General features: G+C 41.1%; 1 protein-coding gene across 1 annotated transcript in view; it reads left to right on the forward strand.

Moving 5' to 3' along the window:
* SLC6A11 (solute carrier family 6 member 11) overlaps window positions 1-27,916 on the forward strand; it is a 121,712-nt gene that overhangs the window by 39,488 nt on the left and 54,308 nt on the right. Inside the window, exon 6 of the mRNA XM_062008171.1 lies at window positions 17,218-17,352. Coding sequence (XP_061864155.1) covers window positions 17,218-17,352 — 135 coding nt within the window. The remainder of the gene's footprint in view (window positions 1-17,217; window positions 17,353-27,916) is intronic.

Genomic DNA, 27,916 nt, shown 5'->3' on the forward strand with positions numbered 1-27,916 from the left:
TGCTGAAAGGTAGTGCTGTTCTCACATATGTTTATGTGCTACATAAGAAAAACCACTGATATAACAACTCTCTCTCCATAAATATGAGTTATCTATGATGCTTGATTAAATACTCCTAAAACAATAGACTAATAATTACACAGTATTTCCTCATTAAATGTTTATGACTTTTCTCCTGATTTATCATTGAGTGGCCTCATCCTGTCCATTGTACCTCTAAAAAAGACACTTTTGGGTTAAGAAAATAATTTGAAGTTCATCATTGTAAATGATTAGAAATGACTTTGCAAGCTTTTGTGGTGAGGTACTTATTGTATACAAACATGAAAGTATGAGGGGCTCTGATTTTTTTCCAGCTCTCACTTTCACTGTTGTATCTCACTTTTACCATGACATCACTGGAAAAGTTATAAACAGCTTAGCAAAGAAAGGAACTTCTTTTTCTGATTGGAGCAGTAGTATTGTTTTACCTACCACAAGTAACCAGGATATTGGGTTCAATAGATGTAAGTGATGGCATAATTTGCTCTTTTGCTCTTATGCTATTATTTATTTTCCTGTATATGTGCATTGTGTCTTAACTGGTAACGTTTTCTATAGTTCTTTTCTGCTTAATGGTTCTGATGGGAATCTGTCTCATTCTAAACATTACATTTGGCAAACCATTCACACAAAATCTCATATTTTTTTCCCAATATCAGTGTTTTATTTAAGCTTTACATACCTTACAAGGGGCACAAGCTGTGTTTTATAGCTGTGATGAAGTAAGATTGTTCTCAGTGGTGTCCAATGATAGGACAAGGAGCAACAAGTACAAGCTGGAACAGAAGAGGTTCCAAAGAATCACAAGGACAAATTTCTTCAGTGTTGAGGTGAGGGAGCCCTGGCAGGGGCTGCCCAGATGGGCTGTGGAGTCTCCTTCTCTGGAGACATTCCAACCCAGCTGGATGAGTTCCTGTGTGCCCTGCTCTAGGTGGTGCTGCTCTGGCAGGGGGGTTGGACTGGATGAGCTTTTGAGGTCCCTTCCAAGCCTTAACATACTGTGATTAATATGAAAGTCTTAAGCTGGACTTCATAAAATTAAGTTTGTAACTGCATAGCAGTCATTCTTTCCAGTTCTGACTAGTTTCTTACTCCTTAATTAGTTTCACTGATCAGTTTGATTTGATGAGCAGTGAAGGGCCAAATAAGTGCAAATTGTCAAGAAACTTTATGGAAGCCTATATTTGTTCAATGTGTTAAAAGACCAGAGATAAGATAGTAAGACATAGCCTGTTTGAGTGGGCCATCTTGACACAGACCTGTTAACAAGACCAGATAAATAGCTTGGTAGTTTTCACATTGTTAATCTTTGAACTTGATGGGCTGAAAACTGTAAGTCCAATTATAATTGATAAATAAGATGGCCAATAAAATGTACTAAAACATACTTACTTAGCATTCATATTTTAGCAAGACTTAACTAAAGATGTAGAGCCTTGTTTCTTTTTCTCTGTAGTGCTTCTCAAGACCTTCTATTGCAGGTTGCAGTTCTGATAGGCCTTTATCAATAAGTATCTGAACTGTTGAGAGCTTATTTCAAGAAATCAAACCCCTGGCTGTGCATTACTAGAGAGAAAAACATAAAGCTGTGACTGTACTGAACTATTGGTTACATTTTATTGCTATTTTTTTCTGTTGAGGAATATCCTGGTATTTATTTAAAATGCAAAATGTCAGCTGTCCAGCTCTGGCTGGTTGAGTGTAGTGTCATCTCTCACTGTTGAACCCCACATATTCCTCTCTTAAGCTCTTATTATAGCTTCCTATAGCCATGTCTCCTGCTCCACATGCATTTGCAGTGCTGGGGAGCGTAGGGTGATTGATGGGTATTTCACTGTTCATCCCCCAGATAACTTCATTACCCATGATGAGGAGTGTGCACTAATATTTTTCATTCCTGCCAAGCTCATATTTCTTTATATTTTGTGAATGATTTATATAGCTCTCAGGTAGTAGATATGTTTTCAATTTTATGTAGTACTTGCTCAGAACTTCAAGATTTGAAGACTTTTCTCCTTCATGTTGACTTAGATTCTGCACACCTTCTGCTGAGGCTGTCACTATTGGGAAGTATTCCCATGGCAAAAGACTGATCCCACAGAGCTTCTCACCACAAGAAATGCAGGGAGGGCCAAAGGCAGCCTGTACATGCCTGCTTAAGATAATAAATTAACCATGAGCCAGCAACATGCCCTCATGGCCAAGAAGCCAATGGCATCCTGGGGGCCTCAAGAAGAGAGTGTGAGCAGCAGGTCAAGGGAGGTTCTGCTCTCCCTCTGCTCAGCCCTATTGAGGCCTCATCTGGAGTCCTGTGTCCAGTTCTGGGCTCCTCAGCTCCAGAGGGACAGGGAACTGCTGGAGAGAGGCCAGTGCAGGGCCACCAAGATGCTGAAGGGGAATGGAGCATCTTCCTTATGAGGAAAGGCTGCGGGACCTGGGGCTGTTTAGTCTGGAGAAGAGGAGACTGAGGGGGGATCTCATTAGTATTTATAAGTATCTAAAGGGTGGGTGTTAGGAGGTTGGGGCAGCACTGTTTTCAATGCTATCTAGTGATAAGACAAGGAGTAATGAGAAGAAACTGGAACACAAAACGTTCCATTTAAACATAAGAAGAAACTCTTTCAGTGTTTCAGTGAGGGAGTCCTGGCACAGGCTGCCCAGGGAGGGTGTGGAGGCTCCTTCCTTGGAGGTCTTCAGTACCCACCTGGACACATTCCTGTGTGACCTGATCTAGGTGGATCTGTTTTGGCAGGGAGGTTGGACTGGATGATCTCTAAAGGTCTCTTCCAACCCCCTACTCTTCCATGATTCTATGATTAAGAAGGTTGTTTGTATGCAGAGCTCTTCTTTCTCTGTTCACAGACAGATCTCTACTTGGCCCTCCTGTAGCTCCCTTTATTCTTTTCCACTCTACACCTGTATAAAACCTGGTTTGGCTCCCTGGAGTGACGAGTTTTTCACTTGCATGCATGTCTATTCTGGTTCTGAGGTCAATTGCAGTGCACTCACTTTGAATCTAGGTTTAATGTCTTTGAAATATTTTATCATGCTATTGGCAGACCTGAATAGTGCTTGTTCATCTGCCTGTGGACAATTTTGTATTCAGTGAGAGAGGACCCAGTTTTACATCTCCTCCATAGCTGCAAATCTCTAGTGATGACAGAGCACTTATTAATTTACAGTTGTACAAAAAGGATTGGCTTATGGACCTAAACCAAGGAAAGTATTGAAGAGAATACACTGATCTTGCTGAAAATATGATCAGAAAGACAACTCAGTGTACCAAGACTAATTCACAGAAGTGGAATACCTGCTAGAATTAGGATGTTCCTTCTCTTTGCGCTGATTACCAGCAAGGCAGTGCAAGGTGTGCTCAAAGACTCCACATTCAGAGGTGGCCTTTTCATACCTTTTCCCCATCATTTTCTCTGCCCCCTCAGGAGTTAAGCTTTACTTGCCAGCAGTTGAGACTCAGTCACTAGTCCCAAAGAAAATTTATTTCTCAATAGCAGGCTATATAAAGGCCTTAATGGATTCAATGAGGCAGAAAGAAGGAGTAAAAGGACAGAAGAAGAAAATAAGAGAAAGATGTGTGGAAGAGAAAAAAAGAAAAGAACTGGAGCCCATTGTAGGAGCCCAGGAAAAGGAACTAGGAAGCAACGATTGTGTCTCCTGAAGTGTCTTTTGTTTCAGCCTAAAGTAATGGCAAAGAATAGCCCTTCATGGCAAGGCTTTAACACTCTGTCCAAGACTGATCTCTGTATTCAAAGAGGGAAAGTAGAACATTCATGAGATGCATGCAGAGTTCTTGCTCTCTGCCTCCTCTGTGGGAGGTTTTAAAACGGCTACTGCGATGTTTGTTTCGCTCTCCTGGGCACTGAGCATTTAAGGACACCTTGGATTTGTTAAAAAGTGAGACTTTTGTGACTCTCCCAAGGGTTTTCCTAAAGTTCTGTTTGGCACCTGGGGAAAGTATCAAATAGTAAACTTCAATCAGAGTTGTGTCCTTGCCATTTCACTCCTTCCCAGCTGCACCTTAGGAGCAAAGATCCACTTTCTATGAATACTTACTTAGACTGGATCTAAGCCCTGGTCCACAGCCCAGGCAAGTCAAAATTGTGTTTCAGTGCACTGAAGGACAGCTCAGGGCACATGCAGATGTGAGAGTTTTTGGGCAGAGAAATCATCTGATCTGTGAGCTTAATGTAGGGGGGATGGTGTGGGGGAAGGAGGGATGCAGGGGCAGAGAGTGGAAGACCAGCTGTGATGTTTGTAGCAGCAGTGCAGTGCAACCTGCTGAAAAATTAAAGGTGAGGCCAAAAAGAACAAATTAATATCAAGGCATCTCTATAAGAGAAAAGCATTGATTGGCTGAAGGTAATTCTCCATTGAGGTTGCTAAGCAATTTTAGCCTGTTATCAAAAATAAGTCCACTGACACAATTAAAAAAAAGACAGTAGAAATGTCTGAATTGTTTCATTTGTTCCTACATATTTCATTTCTCCTTTCACAGAATCTGCCCTTCCTTATCAATCATTTTACCCTTCACACCCCTCTTCCCACCCAAAACAAGAAAAAAAACCCCAGGGAATGACACCATACAAAAGAAAATCAAACAGGAGTCAAAATATAAGTGGCTCTGTTAGTTGTGGTCATTATTGATGCAGGCTAAAACTTCCAGGTGCATGACATGCTGCTTGTATAACTGTTGAGGCTTTATGAAGGTGTTTCACAATGCCATTTTACAAAAAGGCTTTGGTTGCCTCTGTCCTAGTCTCATGTGTGTACAGAAATCACTTAAGATATTGCTCTTGTTGGGTCTTGACATGTATTTGGAATATTACTTGCACTTTTTCTTCAGCAAGAGCCCACAAGGTATCTGCATGGTCCTTCAGCTTGAATATATAAACATTAGAGTTGGTATTTGCTTATAGTACTGACTCTCTTAGTGAGGCTTCAAGTTCATATTTCTTCAGCTGAAGTAGAATAGATAAAACTCCCTGTTTTCACACAGGTAGATTGTCTTCATCTGTTGCTAATCTATATAGCTTCAAGATCAGTTCACTCTTTGCATTTGCAAAGCAGTTTCTAGGTATCCATTCATATGGCTCTGTATGCAAAGTTACTTAGTATTCCATCAAATTACTGCCAGTGGGAAGACAGTCTCTTCAGTTTCTGCAGTCAGTATTGGGCAGAGTTTTGTCTTTATCTACAATGTAAAGATGTCTTTGTAGAAGACATTTTGTTTACAAGGCTGTTCTTGGGAGATTTACAAACTCTAATTCCTTATACCACCCCAGTGACAACTAACATGGATTGAATCCAAGCTCAGTCTTAAGAATGGGACAGCTTAACAGAATAAATTGCTTTGTAAGCAACAAAGGCAGCTTCAGGCGGCTGCTGGTGCCATGTTGGTAACTAAAACACATCCCCGAGAAGCGAGTTGGCTGCCATGCACCTGCTATTCACTTCTGCTGCTGAGCACTTGAAAGCTTGGTGTGGTTAAAAGAGAAAAGAAGAAAATCAAAATATCCTCTATAATCTCAGTCATGTCTTGTGTAAAGCATAAGGCACTGCTGTAACAGTCTGGCACAAAGAATTATCAGTACAAAAGACTTATTTGAGTTATTTCCAGTGGGTATAAAACAAGTTTGTTGCTGTCTGGGGTAACTAGCTGTAGTTCAGGTCAGTAAGAATTTCTGTGGTTTAGTTTTTGTGTCACTGATTCCTGGAGTGTCTTACTGAGGTTAGAATCTCAGTGTACCAAATCTCAGATGATCACAGTGAGATACCTTTATTCTCTAAAGATCTTGCCTTTACATCCACATAACAGGCAATCAGAGACCTCTGTTGAGCTGAAGGGATAATGAAGGAGCAGAGACATCAAAGCATTCACTTAAGATAGAGAGATAGAACTGTGACAGTAACATACTCTTTAAGTCACACTGTCTTCCAGCCTAATGGCTTCATTGTGTGATTCCTCTCATTTTTCCTAAGCATTGCATCACCTTTTCTTCTCAAACTGAAACTCAGCCTCAAAACATAAGTTACAGCCCACTGTCAGATCAGCATCCTACAGGACAGCCTTGAGGTGATTTGGAGGCTCATTAGTAGGGAATTTATGGTGTGATAAGCCTTTAAGTAAAATGAAGATGCAATTCACTGCATTATAACAGATGTAGTAGCTATAAGGAATGGAAATGTGGAGAGTTAGGATCTGGATGATAAGGATATTTGTTGGTTTACATGATATGGCATTTTGTTATATTTTTTTTGCTCTGATAGTTATACTTAATACACAAGTAGTACTGCAGATGCCTCTGGTGAGTATATTGCTCAGCTGTCACCGTCGTGATAAGGGCCTGTATCCCTCAGTGGATGACAGAACTTTATCTGTCATCCTGTGGCTAGACAAACACACACCTTCTTCAATAGTAAACAATAAGCTTTTTATTACTCTATATCCTGAACCTCTCAATAGAATTATGGAGTGGTTTTGTTTGGAAGGGACCTTTAAAGATCATCTAGTCCAATACACAAGAAAGTTCCTTTATTACAAAGATTAACAAAAGAGCTGTGAGTGTGCTGTAGGGATGGCTCTTTTACCTGTTTGTTTACAGAATACTGTTTTTTTTTTCCCAGCATTTGCTACACAAGATTAAACAATGCTGTGGTACTCTCAGAAAGCTGTGCAGAGCTGACTGACAAATGGTTTAGAGATGGCCACTAACATATCTGCTTGAGGGCTTGGAAGATCAACAGACTGCACATGAAGAAGAGAATCACATGTGACACTAGTGCACTAGGCAAAATTCCACACTCCTATTGTATTGCTGACTCCTGGTTTTAATATTTGCAATGATTTAAAATATCTAATGCATTCATGCATTTATTTGGTGACCTCTCATGTGCCAGCTGCAGTGTCTGATTCTCCTCTTACTCCTTCCCAGTTGAGGCCTATGTACAGATAGCATTCTCTGTTGGTCTTTGCTGACTGGCATCTTTTACCTTTTGTGGCTAGCTGAACAAGGAAACCTCACCTACTAATCCTTTTGGTAGACAGCATTGTATCCACTTCCCAGACTGCATGCAGTCCTCTTCTTTTTCCTGCATCTGTTTGAGTTTTTCCTACATCTGTTTTTCCTACATCTGTTTGAGTGGGGAGGTGTGTTGTTTTTTTGTTCATTTGATGGGGCTTTTTTAAGGACAAGAAAGGAAAATGAAGCAAGATAAGCAGCCAATCTAAGCTGGAGGTTGTAATGAATGTTCTGGTAAAGCTCTGTTTTACTGGAAAATGTTAATTCACTGAAATTAGTCACTTGTACGGGCAGCTAGTAATTAAGCGGGGACAACTCACCTCAAAAACCTAGTTTCATGTCCTCCAGCAAGGAATTAGAGTGCAAACAAACCTTTACTGTTTGCACTTTACTGTACTTTGGATCAGAGAAACAAGTTGGCCAAAAATTTTAAGTTAATTTCATTGCAGATTCAAGATATTACAAAGTTTTGTGTGACTGGAAAAACAACTTTTCTCCCGTTTTGATCTGTGCAACTTCATCTGCTCTACAAGCTGAGTATTTTTAACATATCACAGAATCTCAGAATCTCAAGGGCTGGAAGGGACCTGGAAAGCTCATCCAGTGCAACCCCCCTGCCAGAGCAGCACCACCTAGAGCAGGGCACACAGGGACTCATCCAGCTGGGTTGGGATGTCTCTAGAGAAGGAGCCTCCACAGCCCATCTGGGCAGCCCCTGCCAGTGCTCCCTCACCTCAACAGGGAACAAATTCTTCCTTGTGTTTCTTTGGAACCTCTTCTGTTCCAGCTTGTGCCCATTGCCCCTTGTCCTATCATTGGCCATCACTGAGCACAGCCTGGCTCCATCCTCCTGACATCCACCCTTTATGTATCTGTAAACATCCATGAGGTCACCCCTCAGTCTCTTCTTCTCCAAGCTCAAGAGCCCCAGCTCCCTCAGCCTTTCATCACAAGGTAGATGCTCTACTCTCTTCATCATCTTTGTGGCCCTGTGCTGAACTTTCTCCAGCAGCTCCCTGTCCTTCTGGATCTGAGGGGCCCAGGACACAATACTCCAGATGAGATCTCATGAGGGAATATGTCAGAACCTAGTGAGTGTTGCCTCCAGTGAGAGCTGGAAGGAATGTCTAAGGCAACTAAGAAATCAAATTCATTTGGCATTTTATCAGACTTCCACTTGTGCTTGTGTAACCTCAGTAACAGAACTGGAAATTGAGGTACTAGTAGAGGATACTTCTGGGATTGTCCTGTATCAGGAACAGTCACTCCACAGTAAAGGCTTTTAAAGCAAATTCAGATGTCTATGCATGTACGTAACTAATACCCATGTCTGGCTTGTTCTTGTGTAAAGGCAAACTAGAAAGCTTTCTCAAGTCTGAAAATCCTGGAAGGTTCTGAAAAGGAATGTAGCTTTGATTTATAAAAGCTTGAACTTTTTAAAGACCTTTTCAAATGGGAAAAAAAAAAACCCTCAGTTGATTAATTAGTCCTAATTTCTATTTAAAATTCTTCCTGATTGATTTTTAAAGTTGACTTTTACTTGATTAAAGAGCAGTCTTTAATTTTGAGATATTTGTGGCTCTGCAGATTCCCTAGTTGATGGGAACATAAACACTTTTCTTGCAGTGATGAGCTTAGCCAACATGCTGAAGTTTGCTCCCTCCCTATCAGTTCTCTCCCTGCCCACAGCCATAGGGCAGATCTTCCTCTTTGTGCATTTGAATGGTAACCAAAACAATAAATTAAGGTTATTCTTGTGGATATTTGTAGTTTCAGGATACCATGATTTCATTTTCTATTTTAGTTTGAAGCTGGCCCATTTCTGGTGGAGACAAAACAATGAATTTAAATCGATAGCTTCTTCAGGGTAAAAAAACCACCCAAAACAAAACACCCTTCCCTAAACAAAACACACCCCAACCTCTTGCATAGGTACTAGGGGCAATAATATCCTGATTTTAACACTGGATTTCTTCTTTTGTATCTACACTAGTGGAGCTCTATCTGCTTGGTGAATTGTAGTGCTCATTTTGCTAAAGGTTTTCTGCCACTGTCTGCAGAACACAAATTACACTGAAGACCTTGCCAGGCTTCCCAGAATTATTTTGGACATACTGTTTCTAAAGTTGTTGGAATTCTGTATTAACAGTATATTAACATGAGAAGTACACTGACAAAAGGATAGCATTGTCTTAGGCATGTTAGTGTTTAGAATGTTCTGGGGTGGCAGCCACTGCCCCCAGTTCAGTATCAGCAGCAAACTTGCTGACAGTGCCTCTGTTCCCTCAGCAAAGTCACTAATGAATAGATTGAACAGTACTGGTCCCAGCACTGAGCCCTGAGGGACTGCACTAGACACAGATCCTGCCCCATTGATCACAACTCTGTGCTTTCTTCCCTTCAACCAATTCACAATCTACCTCACTACCTGATTATCAAGCCCACACTGTCTCAGTTTTGCTGTGAGGATGCTGTGGGAGACAGTGTCAGATGCTTGACTGAAATCCAGATAAACCACATCCACTGCCCTACCACCATCTATCCACTTGGTTACATTTTCATAGAAGCCTCTCAGGTTGGCCATACAGGACTTCTCCTTGGTAAAGCCGTGTTGGCTGCTCCCAATGCCCCTCTTGTCCTTTAACTGCCTGCAGACAGCACCCAGGGTAAGTACCTCCATCCCCTTTCAAGGGATGGAGCTGAGGCTGACTGCTCTGGAGTTACCAAGCTCCTCCTTCTTACCCTTTTTGAAGGCTGGACTGACACTGGCTCTCCTCCAGCCCTCAGGCACCTCTCCTGTTCTCCATGACTTACTGAAGATGATGGAGAGTGGTTTAACACCAGCTCCTTCAGAGCATGCATCGGGGCTCAGGGACTGATATACCTTCAGATTGCTCAGCTGATCCTGAACCCAATCTTCATCAACCAAACACAACTCCTTCTTTAACCTGGCTTCCTCTGGAGTATGGGGCTCCTGAGAGCAGTCACCAGCAGTACAGGCAGAGGCAAAGAAGGCATTCAGGAGCTCTGTATTCTCTGTCACCAGGGCACCCATGTCATTCAACACTAGGCCTACATGGCCCCCAATGTTAGTTTTATCCACTATATATATGGAGAAGCCCTTCTTGTTGTCCTTGACCTCCCTTGCAAGGTACAACTCCAATGAGGCTTTAGCTTCCCTAGTTGCCTCCCTACACCCTCTGACAAGAGCCTTATATTCATCCCAAGTGGCCATCCCTTCCTTCCATGATCTATAGTCTCTCTTCCTCCCCCTATATGATCAGTTCTACTTTTTTAGATGCTATTGGCTTTATGATTAGTTTATTATTGAGCTGTGCATGCATATGATCAGTTCAAGAAAGAACTTGATTATCTATGTTTGCCATTATTTAGTTAGGCACTCATGTCACTGAATTAATGTAATAAAATCAACTGCTTCTACATGTTGCATAGGCATGCTCATGTCCTCATGATTATGTCTGAGCAGAGGGAAATTCTTTTCCAGAAAGTACATCTTAATCTGTGTCTTCCAGCTGTATGGACTGTGCAGTGTCTGCAGAACCACTGAAACTCCCTCCTACTAACACAGCAGTTCTTTTCTGAGGGAGATGTGGGGATTCTTCACTCTCTCACTGTATCCCAACACAGCGTTGACAAGTAGGAATAACCAAGGGCTTGTGTTGTGAAGTGCACCAGTCTAATAGTGTAGGTACAGCTATGTTTCAAGATACTTGAGATCTTTCAGGCCATTTTTATGACCACCTCTGCTTCTTTTTTCTTGGTAATCTAATGAATGTTTTAGAATCATAGAAAAATTATGAGTGGACCTTTAAGATCATCGAGTCCAACCACTCACCTCACACTGCCAAGTCCATCACTAAACTAAACCATGTTCCTCAACAGTTTATCTGTGTGTCTTTTAAGTATCTCCAGGGATGATGACTCCACCACCTCCCTGGGCAGCCCCTTCCAGTGCTTAACAAGCTTCTCAGTGAAAAAGTTCTTCCCTCCTCTGCAATCTAAACCTCCTCTGCCATAGCTTGAGTCCATTTCCTCATGTCCTGTCATTCATTACTGGAAAGAAGAGATTGACCCTCGGCTCACAATAACCCCCTTTCAGGTAGCTAAGAGGGTGATCACATCTCTCCTCAGTCTCCTACAGGCTGAACACACCCATTCCCTCAGCCCCTCCCCAGCACCCTTGTGCTCCAGCCCCTTCCCCAGCTCTGCTACCTGACTCTGGCCATGCTCCAGCCCCTCAATGTCCCTGGGGCAGTGAGTGAGGGTCCCAACACTGAACACAGCCCTGGAGCTGCAGCCTCACTACCACTGAGTACAGATGGAAAATCCATTCTTTGGCCCTGCTGGCCACACTATTTCTGATACAGGCCAGGATGCCCTTGGCCTTCTGGCCACCTGGGCACGCTGCTGGCTCATGTTCAGCTGCTGTCAATGAACACCCCCAGGCCCTTTCCCTTGGACAGCTTTCCAGCCCCTCTGCCCCAGCCTGTAGCTTTGCCTGGGGTTTGTGTGGCCCAAGTGCTGGACACAGCACTTGTCCTTGTTGAAACTCAGACAACTGGTGACAGATATTCATTTAAATGATCCTGGGCTATCTGGAAACAAAAGTAGATGTGGTAATTAGGTGGGAAATAATTTCAAGTAAAAGGTATTTAGAAAACCTGGTGCTAGTTAAGGAATATTTATGGGGAGAAGTAGCTCATCCTGTAGTTCACTCACTCCAGCCTGGACTGTGAGGTGCTGCAGTGCATTGATATTTTCATTGCTTTCCAATTTTAGCTGTATTCCCAGATTGCCCTGTTAGAGGCTGTTGGAGCACTAAGGTCTTCAGCACTGAGTCAAAACTCTGTATCTTTCCTCCTTTCCTTTTGAAAATGTTGACTACAGATAGATAGGTTTTTGAACACAGCTTTTGTTGTTGAAATGGAACTTGGGAAGTGCTGAAAAGTCCATAAAGTCAGACCCAATGTAAAGAGTCATTCTTGTCAAAAAAAAAAGGAAAATATTATTTTCACTCATTTGTTACTGTTGAAATGAAGCTTAAAAATAATGACTTGGGCTTGTTAATGGGTTTTTAAGTCGGGACAGATCTCCCTTCTACTCATTGGTCGATTGCCTTCACGTCCACATTGATAAAAATCAGGCCTTCCACATCTCTGATGGATAGAGATTTTTCCATATCTCAGCAAATGACTTCAGTGTGATGTGGTATTGGAAGTGTTTATTCTTTTCTGCTGTTATTGTGTCATGTAGAAGCTTCTGCTCCCTATGATCACTGTGCATTTAACAATGCTCTCACATACATTTATTGTCCTCTCATGGCTCTTTTTTTTCTGGCTCATCTTGCATTCCCAGTGAAATTTTCTTCTTTGATACTTAAATCTGAGCTCTCAAATATCATTACATTTTCTTGTTAGTTTTTTGACCTTCTTTCTACTCAAGTGAAACTGTCTGCAATCACACCTGGTTTAATAGCAGCTCAGAAGAAATTCTGCAGTTTGCAAGCAATCTGGTTGAGGGGACGATTCACAGCATTATTCTGCAGCAAATTTCCCTGTGGATAAGCAAAAAAAGAAAAGACCAAAGATGAAGCTGAATAAATCTATAAAACACACAGAAAAATTAGAAGCATCAGCCATTTTGCTGACTCTCTCCTGTCCTCTCCCCCCATCACATTTCATACAAACCTACTCATCTGGTATTCTGTTGGGTTTTTGCTTTAGTTTCTTTCTTTGCATAAGAATTTTCAGCTTTAAGATGTAGGCAGATATAGAAATTTATTCCTTCCTTTTGACATACTTTTAAAAAACTTGTAAATCAGCTGTCATTCCTTTCTACTCTTTTATACCCTTTTTCTTGTAAATCCAATTAACGTGGAGAACATCTCTCTTCAGTTGTCATTTGTATGTCTGTAGATGCTATAGTGTCATATCATGAAAAGACACTTTGGATGGAAAATCTCACAGTGTACCACGATGGTTGAAGAAGAAGTATTATTTTATAGTGTTGAAGTCTGCTGTTAGCATCTAGGAAGTTAGAATTTAGGAAACTGGAGAAGTATTTATGGAGCCAACATGTCTGAGGTAACTGGACACAATACTAAGATAATCAGGGGACTCATCTTCCTATGAGGAAAGGCTGTGGGACCTGCGGCTGTTCAGTCTGGAGAAGAGAAGACTGAGGGGGGATCTCATTAATATTTACAAATATCTAAATGGTGGGTGTCAGGAGGTTGGGGCAGCACTTTTTTTGATGGTATCTAGCAACAGGACAAGGGGTGATGGGATGAAGCTGGAACACAAAACATTCCATTTAAACATAAGAAAAAGCCTTTTACTGTGAGGGTGTTGGAGCCCTGTCCCAGGCTGCCCAGGGACACTGACCACTGTCTGGCAGTTCTGGTGTCTCTGCAGACACACACAGGTATTAACAATTTGGCCATGACTTCCATCAATTTCTTTTAAAAAAAAAGAGTTTTACATTCCACAGTTCATAGAAATTATAGAAATCACAGAATGGTGGGGTTGGAAGGGACCTTTAGAGACCATCCAGTCCAACCCCCCTGCAGAAGCAGCTCCCACAGGAATGTGTCCAGATAAGTCTTGAAGACCTCCAAGGAAGGAGCCTCCACACCCTCCCTGTTTAATCTTACATTTAAATGGAACTTTTTGTGTTCCAGCTTCATCCCATCACCCCTTGTCCTGGTGTTAGATACAAGAGAAAAAGTGCTGCCCCAACCTCCTGACACTCACCATTTAGATATTTGTAACTATTAATGAGCTTCCCCCTCAGTGTCCTCCAGACTAAACAGCCCCAGGTCCCGCAGCCTTTCCTCATGAGGAAGATGCTCCAGTGCCCTGATCATCTTGGTGGCCCTGCACTGGCCTCTCTCCAGCACTTCCCTGTCCCTCTTGAGCTGGGGAGCTCAGAACTGGACACAGGACTCCAGATGAGGCCTCACCAGGGCAGAGTAGAGGGTGAGCAGAACCTCCCTTGACCTGCTGCCCACACTCTTCTTGATGCCCCCAGGCTGCCATCGGCTTCTTGCCCACGAGGGCACGTTGCTGGCTCATGTTCAGTTTATTGTCAATCAGGACTCCCAGGTCTCTCTCTGCAGAGCTGCTCTCCAGCAGGTCACCCCCAACCTGTCCTGGGGCAGGAGCTTGTTCCTCCCCAGATGCAGCACTCTGCCCTTGTCCTTGTTGAACCTCAGGAGGTTCCTCTCTGCGCAGGTCTCAAGGTGGTTGAGATCCCACTGAATAGCAGCACAGCCCCTGGGGAATCAGCCAGTGCTCCCAGTTTGATGTCTTACTACATTACCTAGTTATCTGTATAAATCTTAGTCTCTTAAGGTTTTGATCTTTCAAATTCCAGTTCTTGGTACTTAACCTACTTCAGTACTTTGGTACTTAAAGCTCATGGCGGTCAATGAATTATCCATTGGATCTTTGGTCCTAATGTACTATTGGTTACACAGCTAAGTGTGCTTTAGAGCTGTTAGATGTCTAAGTAGATGCCTTTCCCCATACTTATAAGTCTAAAAATCTTTGTAAATTCAACTTTCAGTCATATTGCAATAGGAGAACTTGGTGCAAAAACTAGTATGCCAGAAATTTTTATTCTCTTTCCAACTGTCTAAACACTGGCATTGCTCTGACAAGGGTTTAAAAAAAGCATGGGAGCATTGGAATGCAAATTAAATACCAGGCAATTAAAGTCAATTAAAACAGGATGCAGTGTAATTAGACACAGTTGTGTTCACATTTATATTCAGAGAGGTTTGATGCATTGAAAGAAAAGAAAACAATTCAGGAAACTTTTAATGCCTACAGATGTGACGATGATACTAATAATGGCATTTCATTTTTGAAATGCCCCATCCTCCCTCACCTCATGAGCTCTTGAGAAGCATAACAAAATAAGCAACAGATACACTGGATGCAATGGAATTAAATGGCTCAACATACTGGAAGACATGAGCATCACCTACAAGTGGTTGCCTTCTCTCCCTCCTCTGAACACAATACAGCTACCTGTTGCAGTACAAGAGAAGTTTGCAGTTTCATCAGTCTTGTTAGCTGTATGAGCACTAGAACAGATAAACTGTCAACAATGTCATTTGACTCTGGAAGGCTCTACCTTTCTCACATACATTTCCTTGGTATCTCTTTCATTGTTGTTCTGGATATCTGCATTAGTATTTATTGTCAAAACTACTGAGCCAATTGCACTCTATTTATATTCTCTTTCTACATGGTAACCAGAAAGGAGGGAAAGCATTCATCTAAAGCTAAGGCACAACTACCCTCATGGTAAAAAAAAATACTCTTGAGGTTATTCTAGTCCTTGCAATAACATAATAAGTGTAGATGGGCTGTGGAAGGCATTTGGAAAAGCAAACAGAAAACTGAGGCATACACTCTACAAGCCCAGATGCTCTACGAAGGTGCCTGTACTTGGCCTCTCTTGAGCATTGAGATGAGTAGTTTCAGCTCTTCCTTAATAGAGCAGAGTAGGGAAATATACCCAAAGGAATCTGGGAATAAATCTGCCTCTGCAAAACATATTTACTTAAGTAAAATGTCTCAAGGCAGTGGCAGGAAGCACAAGCTAGCAGGCTGCAAAACACTCTAGTTAATGAAGCCTGATGCGATGACATGTTATTATTTAGTGTTATAATAGATAGGTGGAACAGGTACAGTACCATCCATGTCATCCAATACCTGCTGTCTGTCCTATATTAAAAGCATCTATTGATTTAAAGAAGTAGAGAAAAAGAGCTGGAAAACAATTGCATACAGAAACATGAAAACCATTTGCTAACTACTCCTTCCTTTCCACTCATTGTAAGACTCAGAACAGGACCATGTTGATTCCATGTGTTTCTTTTTTGCTTCTCATTAACTTATGATTCTTTTGAAACCTGAAGGTGGAGAGCAGTCTCTTTAGGACAAAATCTGTTTAAATTTGGCCAGTCATATCAGTTCACATTTGCACTAATAGTCAATTATAATAAATGTAAATCCTGGGATAAATCTTTCCATTTTGCATTTTATTGATCTATGAATTAATGAATTCAGGCTTCTGAGATCTATAGGAGTATAATAGCTATCTCCATCTCCTGGGAAAATCATGGGATGCTTACCTTCACCAAGCTCAGAGAGAGGGAAGTGTGTAAACATGTGTTGGGCAGACAGACACGTTTAAAGATCTGCCATATGCTTATAAGTTCCCCCATTTCTGAATGTACTAGCTGAGGCACACGAGGTGATTTCAAGATTGGGATTAAGTATTCAGAATGGGCTGAAAATCAAATTTTGGTTCATGAGTCATAAAAATGCATTTGAGAACCCTTTCATGGGGGCTTTCTCTGATGCATCTCTTTCGTTTACATAAGCATGAGACAGATAATGAACCTTTGAATTTAAAATGCATGGTTTTGAGGACTATTCAGGTTGTATTTTTCAACAAATGTTTCTCCCTGTTCTTACAGCTTGTTAAGTAATTTTAACTTGTGCAAGGCAGATGTGTAGGACTATTATCTCATGGCACTCAGAACATATTTCCCGAGGGTGCTTTGATAAGGGTACTACAGCAAATTGCAAGGAGATAGACGTAACGTTTAACCTTTAGTTTTGATGAAGGGTTTATTCCTCAAGCACAGACATGCAGGCAAAGCAGTCTTATGAGATGACAGTTTAGTAATGACTAGGTGACTGAGAATTCCTTGCATGTGTTGTTACATAATACATATAACTGTTAATTGCTATTCTGAGTCTGTTTCCCTGTATCTGTATTTGAAACAGCCCGTGGTACAGTGTACAGGTACACTACAATATAGTCCTGTCACCTGTCACAGAGAGAGGGTGAGGAACAAACTTAAAGAGAACTTCCAAACCAAGTATTTTAAAATGTTGACCTTTCTACAAGATATAAATAGCTTAGGAGGGAATATGGTTATAGGACAAAATTCACCTTCATGAACAAAGGCATCGAAAGTGCTTTTCCTCCAGAAAAGGATTGGATTTTTATGAAATAATCAGATGGATGTGGAGAGGAGGTGGTTTGGTCACAGTTGGAAGAGTATCTTTTGTTAATATTTGCTTCTTCTTGCCAGGTTGTATATGTAACAGCCACCTTCCCCTATATCATGCTGATGATTCTTCTGATTCGTGGAGTAACGTTACCAGGTGCTTCCGAGGGGATAAAGTTCTACTTGTACCCTGACCTTTCTCGACTGTCTGACCCACAGGTAGGATCATGGTCCATCTATTTGTTTTCCTCTCTGACTGGAAAAAAACTGCAAGGGTTTCTTGATATTTAACATTTGAATGCAGAGGATTGCTGGATAGTTGCTCCTTGTTAGAGGTTGGGAAGTGTGGATAAGACTTTGAAGCCATCACTACTTTCTTGTGTTGGAATGTATTGTTCTTTCAGTTGAAAAGTACCTTGGTTGATAAATCAGAACTTTCAGAGGTGTCCAGTTGCTGCTTCTGTTGCTGAGGGGCAAGAGCTTTGCCACTGGTTCAACGAGAACAAATTAAACTGAGTTTCATCCATTTTATTCCTCTTTGCTCATTCCAAATTTAAATCTCAGTCAAGATTAGTAGAGAAATTATTTATTCAGATGATTGCTTTCTTTGAAGCAGAAGTCTCTATATGCAATCAAGAAGGAATTAAGTATTCAGACCAGGAACTTTTGTCTTTTTTGTTGTTTCCAGAGTAGAGTTGAACGTGTAAATACTGGATTAAGTTGATTTTTTTTTCAGTGACAGATGAGTGCAATAAAACAGCTATTGTGTATCATTTGTCTGATATCAAAGTGGGAAAATGTCACAAGCTCTAAAAATCTGACAGGTCATAGACAGCATTTTACTTATCTAATTTGGCAACGTGAAAGACATTCTATAATGTTACTCCTAAGGCTGTTACAATACTAAATGGATCCTGAAACAGAGATAGAAAGCAAGTTTGGGAATATTTGTTAAAAATGATTTTTAATCTGCTTGCTGAAATGTGTCAGCTTATTTATTTTAACCTCTGCTTACTGAAAATGTATGTTTTATTGCAAGATACAGGAGAGGGCATCCTTCAGGTTATTGCTTTGAAGTGTCTGAAGTGAATGACCCATGTAAAGTTTACTTTTCAGAACTAATATTTCTATGGAAAAAACAGGTAGGAAGAAGAAGAATAATTTAAAATATAGACAATTTTAGCTGAAAATATAATTATTTTGCCACTTTTGGACTTGTTAATGTGTCCATCTTTCTATGTCAGTACAGACTTCCCATGGATGGGAAGTGCAAGAAGAGTTGCAGAGGTTGAGCTAGATGTGATCAGTGATGTGCTGTGGATTTCCAGTGCTTAGCTGTGGCCTCAGTTCACCTGAGGAATTAGCATGGGAACAGAGAAAACCAGGATTCTCTTGACAGACTCCCAGTTATTTGTTTGCAACTTATAACAGACTCAGACTGAAGTAAATATAGCAACCCAGTCCAATTTCAAGTGACTCTCCTGTGGCTTAACCCACTTTAGCAGAGAAGAAATTTGACTGTCATACGCTCGTCTGAGAACGTGGATGGCATCTGTTTATTTTGTCCTGTTGTATCTAATGTTTTGCTTCACTGGCAACTGAAGTTAACTATGGTCTTAAATAAGCCCTCCTGAAGTGCTCTGGTGCTACACTATGATGATTGCTCTCCCCTCCAAGTCTATTAACCTAGTACAAATAGGAGGTAGTCCTGCTGCTTAAGTGCTGACTCCTTTGCTTGGTCAGTGGTTTGCAAGGGGCCTGTTAACAGGATTTTACCCTATATGTGGATTTTTCAGTCACTGACACCACTGCTTCTGTTTGTCATTGAGGGAGGGCATGCTAACTTAACCAACATTATTGTCAGGCTACAAGAGGGTTTTTATATGCCAATTTACTATAGTGTTTCCATTTGTAAAGAAATGCATTGTTGCCATGACGATTTCCAAAGCACACAGTATTACTCTAAGTGCTCTGTGAAGTACAAAGAGCTGAAAGGACACGTGTGCATGTGTCATTTGTCCCACACATATAGCTCAGCTGATACTAGAGTGTCTTTTGGGAAAGCTTGATGGATTGCTTTACCAAGCCAACTTTCAAGGAGACTGCAACAGACACGTTGCCATGCTTCAGCCTCAGTATTTTAAGCATCTATTTGTAGGAAAGAAGCTGAAGTAGAACGTAATAGAGGTTGTGAACACTAATGCAGGTCGTTTTACAGTAGTATGTGTGAAGAGAAGGTTTTAGAGAATTCTTCTGATGAAAAAAAAAGCCATTTCATTGAAATGAAAAGATTTTGTTGAGAATATGCAACTGAACTTTTGAAGAAGGATTTCAGAGTTATGGGTGGCACCTCTGGTTGATTTTCATGAAATAAAGGAAGTTTGCCTTCTCAATCTTACAAATAGAATGTGCCACATCTCATTTCATTTAAAAAAATGAAAAGTGAAATAGAGTTGGGTCAGCTTCATTGCAGCTTTTAATGGTAATGAGATAGATATCTAGTCATTTTCCATTTTATGGAAGTGTAGAAATAATTAGTAGTGTTCCAATGCACCAAATTTTGCATCAAATAGCCACATTCCTTAAGCCTGTTCTAGAGATTTTTGCCAAGAAGCAAGTATTAGACAACTGAAGCAACATTGATGTTTGTGGTTTCAGTTTTCATCCTTACTCTTGCCCCTTTGGACTTACTCCACAATACCAAAGCATAATGCACATGTACTAGCAGAGCTTGTTTTCTTCTGGAGTTATGGTCTGTTTAAATAGCGTTCCAGGGAGACTACTGTATCTGTATTAGGGGAGCAGTATTTGAGCCCCAGTGCCAACTATGTTTACTGTGGATTAAATAAATTAAGTTTCTCTTCAAGGCTTGCTTCAGTTTGAAGTTTCTTCAACCTTTTGTCTTGGAGTAATTTGCATTCCATGGTTCATTATAGCTTTCTAAGCAGCTATTCATCTGTCTTTTCAGTTCCTCTTAGCTTTCAAGTGCTCTGTTCTCTATTTCATTTTTATACTCTATCTTTTCAGCAGACTGAATCCTCTTGCTCTGAAAATGCCATCTTTTGTCCTCTGTATCTGTAGAGTTCATACCAATCACTTTTCGTTGTATTTGTGGAGTACTATATTTAAGCTCAAGCAATGCTCTTCAACAGTAAGATCTCTTTAGCCTTCATGCTCAAGTTGGTTTGAAATACATATCTCTACATCAATCTGAAAAATCTGTTTATATCTTAAATACAAGGTCTTTCCTGAGTTACAACTCACATAAAAGAAGTATTATAAAAGTTAATGAGTTTGTTGTGGCTTTTGTGTGCAAATCTGAGTCAGAATATGGTTCTGGTTGTCTCTCAGCAGATTTAAGTCATTTAACATGTAAGTGTGCTCATGTGTGATACTCACTGCTACTTTTTTTTGGAAAACACTTTGTCTAAATTGGGATTTTACCAAACCTTTGTGCATAGGAGAGGTTAAACCAGTGAGGGACTAACAGACATAACAGTATGATGGATCAAAGGGCAGTATCACAGTGAATGATCTGGAAGATGTATGAACATATATTTGAACCCTGCTGTAATGGTGGGTTCTTAAATGAGGAGGAAAATGAAAATAAAGTCTTCTTGTTTATTTTGTGCTTGTATGCTACAGTGACTGGCTAAGTTCCTGTATTAATGAAGATATTTGTTACAGTGTCTGTAGGGGTTCACTGGCACACGGTCACTATTGTACTTTCCCCTGAAAAGTTGATGCTTACCAAAATGTTGACTATTTTTTATTTGGGTTTTGCAACTGAACAACACATGCAAATACATTTCTATGTGAAAGGAATACATGTTTTACTTTATCTCCAATATATTCTCATGTGAATGCTGAGCGTGATAAATGAATGGCAGGGCAAATTCCATATAAGATATGGGAAAATTGGAGCCATCATAGTTAGGATTGATTTAAAATCCCTCTGATCTTCCATTTGCACTGGGAAAGTGTTAAAATAGCACTAAAATTTTGGAGGGCAAAAACCTTTTTACGATTCACCTCTACTATCTCAGCCATGAGTTGAACTACTAGGTAGCTGTGACTGGGCAGGTGACTGCACAGAACTTCCAGGTGTTTTCTCCACACAATTTGAAAACAGATTCCAGAAGGACTTTTCCCAGAAATTTCCTTGGCATTGAAATCTGGTTTTCTGGCTTGTAGCTTGCTGTATCTTCCTTCTTGGAAATAAACACCAAACCACAAATACACTGTAGTGGGCAATCCCCCTAACCTGAAAAAAACCCCACTTACACTAGGTAAATCTTATAGGACAAAGATGACTCTTTTCCTTACATTGCTGTCTGTCTTGAAAATTTATTTCATAGAATCATGGAATCACAGAATGGTTTCAGCTGGGAGAGATCTTTAAGCTCATGGAGTGCAGCCTCTGTCCCAGCCCTATCAACCACAAGCCCATTGCCCTCTGTGCAACCACCTCAGAAACCCCTCCAGGGACGGTGACTGCAGCAGCTCCCTGGGCAGCCCCTTCCAATGCCTGACAGCCCTGGCACCAAAGAAACTCCTCCTCACATCCAGCCTGAACCTCCCCTGGTGCCACTTGAGGTTGTTTCCTCTTGTTCTGTTGCTTGTTACCAGCGAGAACAGATCAACCCTCATCTGGCTCCAGCTTCCTTTCAGGTGGTTGTAGAGAGTGAGAAGGTCTCCCCTGAGCCACCTTTTCTCTGGGCTCAACAGCCCCAGATCCCTCAGCTTTCCTCATCTGAGATGTGCTCCAAATCTTTTCCTAGCTTGGTAGTCCGCCTCTGGATCCCCTCCAGTACCTCCATGTCCTTCTTGTAGAGAAAGGCCCAGAACTGGCCACAGCACTGGACGTGCAGCCTCCTCAAAGCCGAGTTCAAGAGAATGATCACCTCCTTGCTCCTACTGACAACAAGCTCCTCCTGTGTTTTCCTGTGTGGCACTTAGGCTATGTTTTCATGGTCCATGTATTTCCAGAGAAAAGGAACATTTCAGTGCATCTGCTATCTGTTTTAGATTACATCTAAAAAAGATGACTGTTTTAGATGACAATTGCTTAGAATAAATGCCCATTAAATACTTTTTCTCCCCTGAAATAGTATTTTTTCTTGTATATATCTTAATTTTCAGATTAGCATGAGTTTATTTTGCTACTTATTCACTCTTTCTTCAACATCATCTTAGTATGTTTGAGCATCTATATAAAATCACACTTCTGAAAAAGATGCTGCTTGCCAAAGCTGTAAACAATTGCTAGCTAATTAGACTAATTATAATATGCATATGTGTGAAAGACATTTGGGAATAATATAGGTGTATAGGTTCTTTTCCAAACTGGGAAAGGATTTGCCAATTTCTTTTCCCTTTTAATTTCAGTGTTTAATAGTGCAGGGTTGTTTTAGCAATGAGAGTTGCAGGAGTAATGCCGCTCTGACTCCTCACCAGGATCTCTCGTCTTAGCAGGAGAAGAAATAACCCAGATAGATTCAGTTCTAGTACATGCAGCCTTGGAAGCCAGCAGCTATCATAATTGTATTGCCACCTTGAGGCCGAATGAAACTTATGTTTTCAAGGCAGGAGAAAATAAAAATGGTCTCCAAGCTTTAAAAGTGGACTAAACTGTTGCAATTAAATAGAGTCTTAAAGTTCTGTTTTGTCTCTCTTTTCTTTATCTTTTTTTTTAAGGAAAAAAGTAGAAGGAATTGTGATTTCAGTTTTGGGTGGTTTACTGCTCTAAACCTGGGTTTTAGGTCTGTGCTGTATCTAAGCATTACTGAGCCTTAAAATTGAAACCTAAGAATTTTCATAAACTGATACCTAATTGCTGGAGAACTTTTTTGATGCTTTTGTTTGTTTGGAATGTGATGAGTGAGAAACATGCAGCCTAATGAGAAATTTACCTCATAGGATGAGTTAAATAGTGGACACCCAACCTAGATCTCAAGCATAGAACTCAAAGAAAGGGTTGAGAGGCTCATCGCAAATCTTACCAGCCTTTCAATACAATTAAGTCTAGTAATACCTTATGCAATTTACTGCATCTTTCACCATTGTAAGAACTTGTGTAATCATTTAAAAAGAGGAAAAAATAGTAGCAATGAGTGGAGGAAGTTGCCCAGTTCACATCACACTCGTGCAGTCCTGTTGGCAGCTGTGCAATTTGCTCTTCTTTTTTCCCTATCATTTTCTTCCCATTCTCTGTATTCTTTGCTTCATCAGGTGTTCACTTTCTGAAACAGACAGTTGTGGTGCATGAACATGGGAATTGTAGAACACTTAAAAGAGAGTGAAATGCCAGAAATTCATACAAAGGCACAGGTATGAAAACTCAGCTGGGTTTACTCTGTATAACCACAACTCCCACTCTACCAACAGATCTTTGAACAGTCAGTCTTTAATCACTGAATCACAGAATCTTAAGAGTTGGAAGGGACCTGGAAAGATCACCCAGTGCAACCCCCCTGCCAGATATGAAATTTCAAGCCATTCATTCTATGAAGGAAACAAGTATTGCTGCTACTTGTGAGGCTCTCATGCTGCTGTTAAGTAGTAATCCCCTACTCAAACTTTTGAAATTCAACCTTAGAATCATAGAATGGTAGGGATTGGAAAGGAGTTTTAGAGATCATCTAGTCCAACCCCCCTGCAGAAGCAGGATTAACTTGAATTAACTTGAATGAATCTCCTCAAAGCCTACAGTTTGCACCATGCTTACAAATTGCTGAGATTTTCAATTGTTAGGTAAGCACAGGATATAGACTGGTACCATGTTTAGAAGTATTTTGCTCTAGAGTGTAGTTTATAATCTCCACGATGAGGAACTATTGCACTATGCACTATGGCTTTGGCATTATAAATGGTTTATGTGGTTTTAAAGACTATTCTTTAGAAGACCAAGAAATTGCTGTAATGTGGTGTTCTTGCTGAAAGGGAACAGGTGCTTAACAAAGCCATAAATCTCTCCTGGGATAGATGCTATTCCCATTTCTCTCAAAGAATGACTGAAGGCATGCCAGTCTTGTTCAACATCTTCATCAACCACCTGGATGAGGGGACAGAGGGACCCTCAGCAAGTTCCCTACTGGCACCAAACTGGGAGCACTGGCTGATTCCCCAGAGGCTGTGCTGCCATTCAGTGGGATCTCGACCAGCTGGAGAGTTGGGCAGAGAGGAACCTCCTGAGGTTCAACAAGGACAAGGGCAGAGTCCTGCAGCTGGGAAGGAACAACCCCATGCACCAGGACAGGCTGGGGGTCGAACTGCTGAAGAGCAGCTCTGAAGAGAGAGAGACCTGGGAGACCTGACTGATAAAAAACTAACTATGAGCCAGCAACGTGCCCTCGTGGGCAAGAAGCCAATGGCAGCCTGGGATGCATCAAGAAGAGTGTGGGCAGCAGGTCAAGGGAGGTTCTGCTCCCCCTCTGCTCTGCCATATCTGGTGAGGCCTCAACTGGAGTCCTGTGTCCAGTTCTGGGCTCCCCAGCTCAAGAGGGACAGGGAACTGCTGGAGAGAGGCCAGATGATCAAGATGATCAGGGGACTGGAACATCTTCCTTATGAGGAAAGGCTGTGGGACCTGGGGCTGTTCAGTCTGGAGAAGAGGAGACTGAGGGGGGATCTTATTAACACGTATAAATATCTAAAGGGTGGGTGTCAGGAGGTTGGGACATCCTTCTTTTCTATAGTAGATAGCAACAGGAGGTTGGGAGGTTGGGACATCCCCCTTTTCTATAGTAGATAGCAACAGGACTAGTAGCTAGCAACAGGACAAGGGGTGATGGGATGAAGCTGGAACACAAAAAGTTCCACTTCAACATAAGAACAAACTGTTTCAGTGTTTCAGTGAGGCAGCCCTGGCACAGGCTGCCCAGAGGGGTTGTGGAGGCTCCTTCCTTGGAGGGCTTCAAGATCCACCTGGACATGTTCCTGTGTGACCTGATCTAGGTGACCCTGCTTCTGCAGGGGGGTTGGACTGGATGAGCTCTAAAGGTCCCTTCCAACCCCCACCATTCTATGATTCTATGATTCTATGCCTGGGAGCACGTTTCATTTCACCTGCTCAAAGGAACATCCATACTGCTGTCTTGCAGTGATTCTGCACTACAGTGTTGGGCACACACATTTCAAAAAGTACAGGCTGAGGACATTCAGGATCTTCTCCTATGACAAAAAAAAGTGCTCTCTGTGGTGCATGAAGGACTTTAGCATTTGTTCACTGCAGAGGTCATTACACTGTGCAAAGATTTTGAAGTCTGTGGGAAGGGCTCCATCTAAATTGAATACACAATTGCTAAGCTGTTGGAGCACATGAGTGACTGTGACATACCTTTCTATGCCTTTGTATGAAACCCTGGGGTTTTTTTTCAGCAGCATAATATTGTGACTGTTCTTTAGCAAATGTGATTTCAGAAGCCCAGTGCTTGCCTTGCAAAGTTATTACAAGCCCTGAACAACTAGTTTTCTGCCTCTTCCTCATGTTTTTTCTTGTGTTTCTTGCTACTGCTACACAAGCAAGAGCAAGCTGTGCAGGCAGCAGCAGATTTTGGCAGTTAGAAGAGACCTGTTGAAAGAATGAGGTCATTTCATAATTTCACTGGGATTTCCAGGCTCCATGAAATCTCTTCCAGCCATTCCTGCAACCCCTTAGCAACCTTGGCAATAGAGAGACATCATCTGGGTATTAGGAAACCTAATTGCACTTTAATATTAGACTTTATGGCTGGTACAATGTGCCACTGGAGGGAGACAGGATCCACACATTAGCTCAGTGTATTGGCATAACAGGGAGAGATTTTTTTCACAGTTCTCAATGATGGCACCTGAAAAGAAGTACAAAATCATCTTGAAGAGCCATTTTGTTCAAAAATTAATTACCATTCTCAGGACTATTTTGAGGAATTGCAAATCCTACCAATGACTCCAGCCTGTCAGCTGCTCCACAAGTCAAGTCTCCCAGCAGGAAAAAAGCTCTGGTTAAAAACTCATTTGTTTTAGATAAGATTAAAAACTGGTGCAAAAAAACCCCAACAAAACTATGTGAAATATGGATGTTAATAAGGGATAAGGGACCTTTTGCACAGTGAAGATACTAAGTGAAACAAATCTTCCACACTGTTTCTGGGACAGTCACAAGTGGGTATATGATGCCATATAAATAGAGTCAGTGGAAATACATAGTTATTTTAAGAATTGCTAAGAGGATTCTTCTTAATCCTGTTATTCCAGAGGAATGAGAGTAAGAAATGACACAAAAAAAGATTCCTACACTAGTGGAATGATGCAGAAAATCTGTTACATACTGTTTAAAAAGTTGAGTGTTCCTAAAGGTTGCTTTTTGAAAACCTGTACAAAAAAATGTGTTCCCCTAGAAAGAGAGGTTCCCCCTGACATTACTGAGACTCTCTTTATTTCCACCTGAGAACTAGAATAACAGCTGAATTCTCAAAACAAACCAACAAAAGGAAGACTGGGCAAGCATCTGCAGAAAAGGAATGATGGCTACAATATATTGTGTACACAAACTGCCATTGGACAGGTATCATGCTGTAGGGGTTGACCCTGAGCCTGGAAAAGTCTCTGCCTTTCACAGTACATGGAGTTGGTTCACATACAGTTTTTCCTGAGTAGTCTAGAGGAGATTGTTACTGAAATTCTCCCCTAAAGTTAGTTTCTGAAGTAATGGAAATACAAAATGAGGAGAAGGCAGAAAGGAGCAGAAAATGTTCCTTCCTCCAGGGTGGAATAAGGAGGCTGGGGACTGCACTGAGCTGTGGGCTGTATAGTCATCTCACAACTGCATGTGCCTTTACTGATGCTCTTCCTTCTTTCTTACCATGCTTTTCATATCCACTAGCATATAGCTTGCATGACATTTGTGCATATATATGTGATTTATTTGCAAGGGTAATGTGAGAAATGGAGAAAAAAGTGATAGAAAGTGAGGAAAAGGAAGGTGGGAGGTGACTGGTGACATTGCTGGCACACTGCCCTAATGGATGAGGGAAAAGGAGCTGCCTCTCCCATGATAAACTGTCACCAGCTGCCAGGCATCTCACAGCAAGGACCCAGACCCAGAAGAGCAAATTGGAAAGATGAGGAGATGTGTGTATTGGCAGCTGTGCCTTTCTGATGTTATCTACTGTGAATGTCTATGCTAAATGGAGTGTTATCTCCTTATGGATAAAGTAACTCTGTTGTGTTAGTATAGTTTTTGTTTAGGCCATTGAAGCTACATTGATTGTCAGCTTACATAACATTGCATAATTGTTTCTTCCTTATGTTTATAAAATATTTACACACACACACACATATATATACACATACTAAAGCTATGTCATAAGAACTGGCCATGCAGGTGAATGGCAGAATGGGATAGTCAACATTTTATTAACTTCAGGTTCTGCTGTAGTGCATTAGATGACTTGGGGATAGAGTTCACAGTTTGTTCTCTGAAATAAGACTCATTCTGACATAAGAAGACTATTTCTCAAATAAGACTCTTATAAGAAAAAAATCTACTCCTGTGTTCATGTTAAATTTAAAGCCAGAAAAGTAATACAGGAATCCCTGCAAAGTTAATGAATATTTTTAAAGATCTCTTCCTTAACTGTGTTCACAGTCTTAGATTTCCATATGTTGACATGCTTTCCCATATGGATGTTTAAAGACAACTACCTTAAACACCGAGGCTCAAATAAACTGAGCATTCTGTGACCATTTGCATGAGAATCTTGGCTGCAAGAATGTTTTTTTATGCCATCAGGGAACAGAG

The sequence above is a fragment of the Colius striatus genome, chromosome 15 (assembly GCF_028858725.1).
Source record: "Colius striatus isolate bColStr4 chromosome 15, bColStr4.1.hap1, whole genome shotgun sequence".
In the NCBI taxonomy this organism is placed as follows: Eukaryota; Metazoa; Chordata; class Aves; order Coliiformes; family Coliidae; genus Colius; species Colius striatus.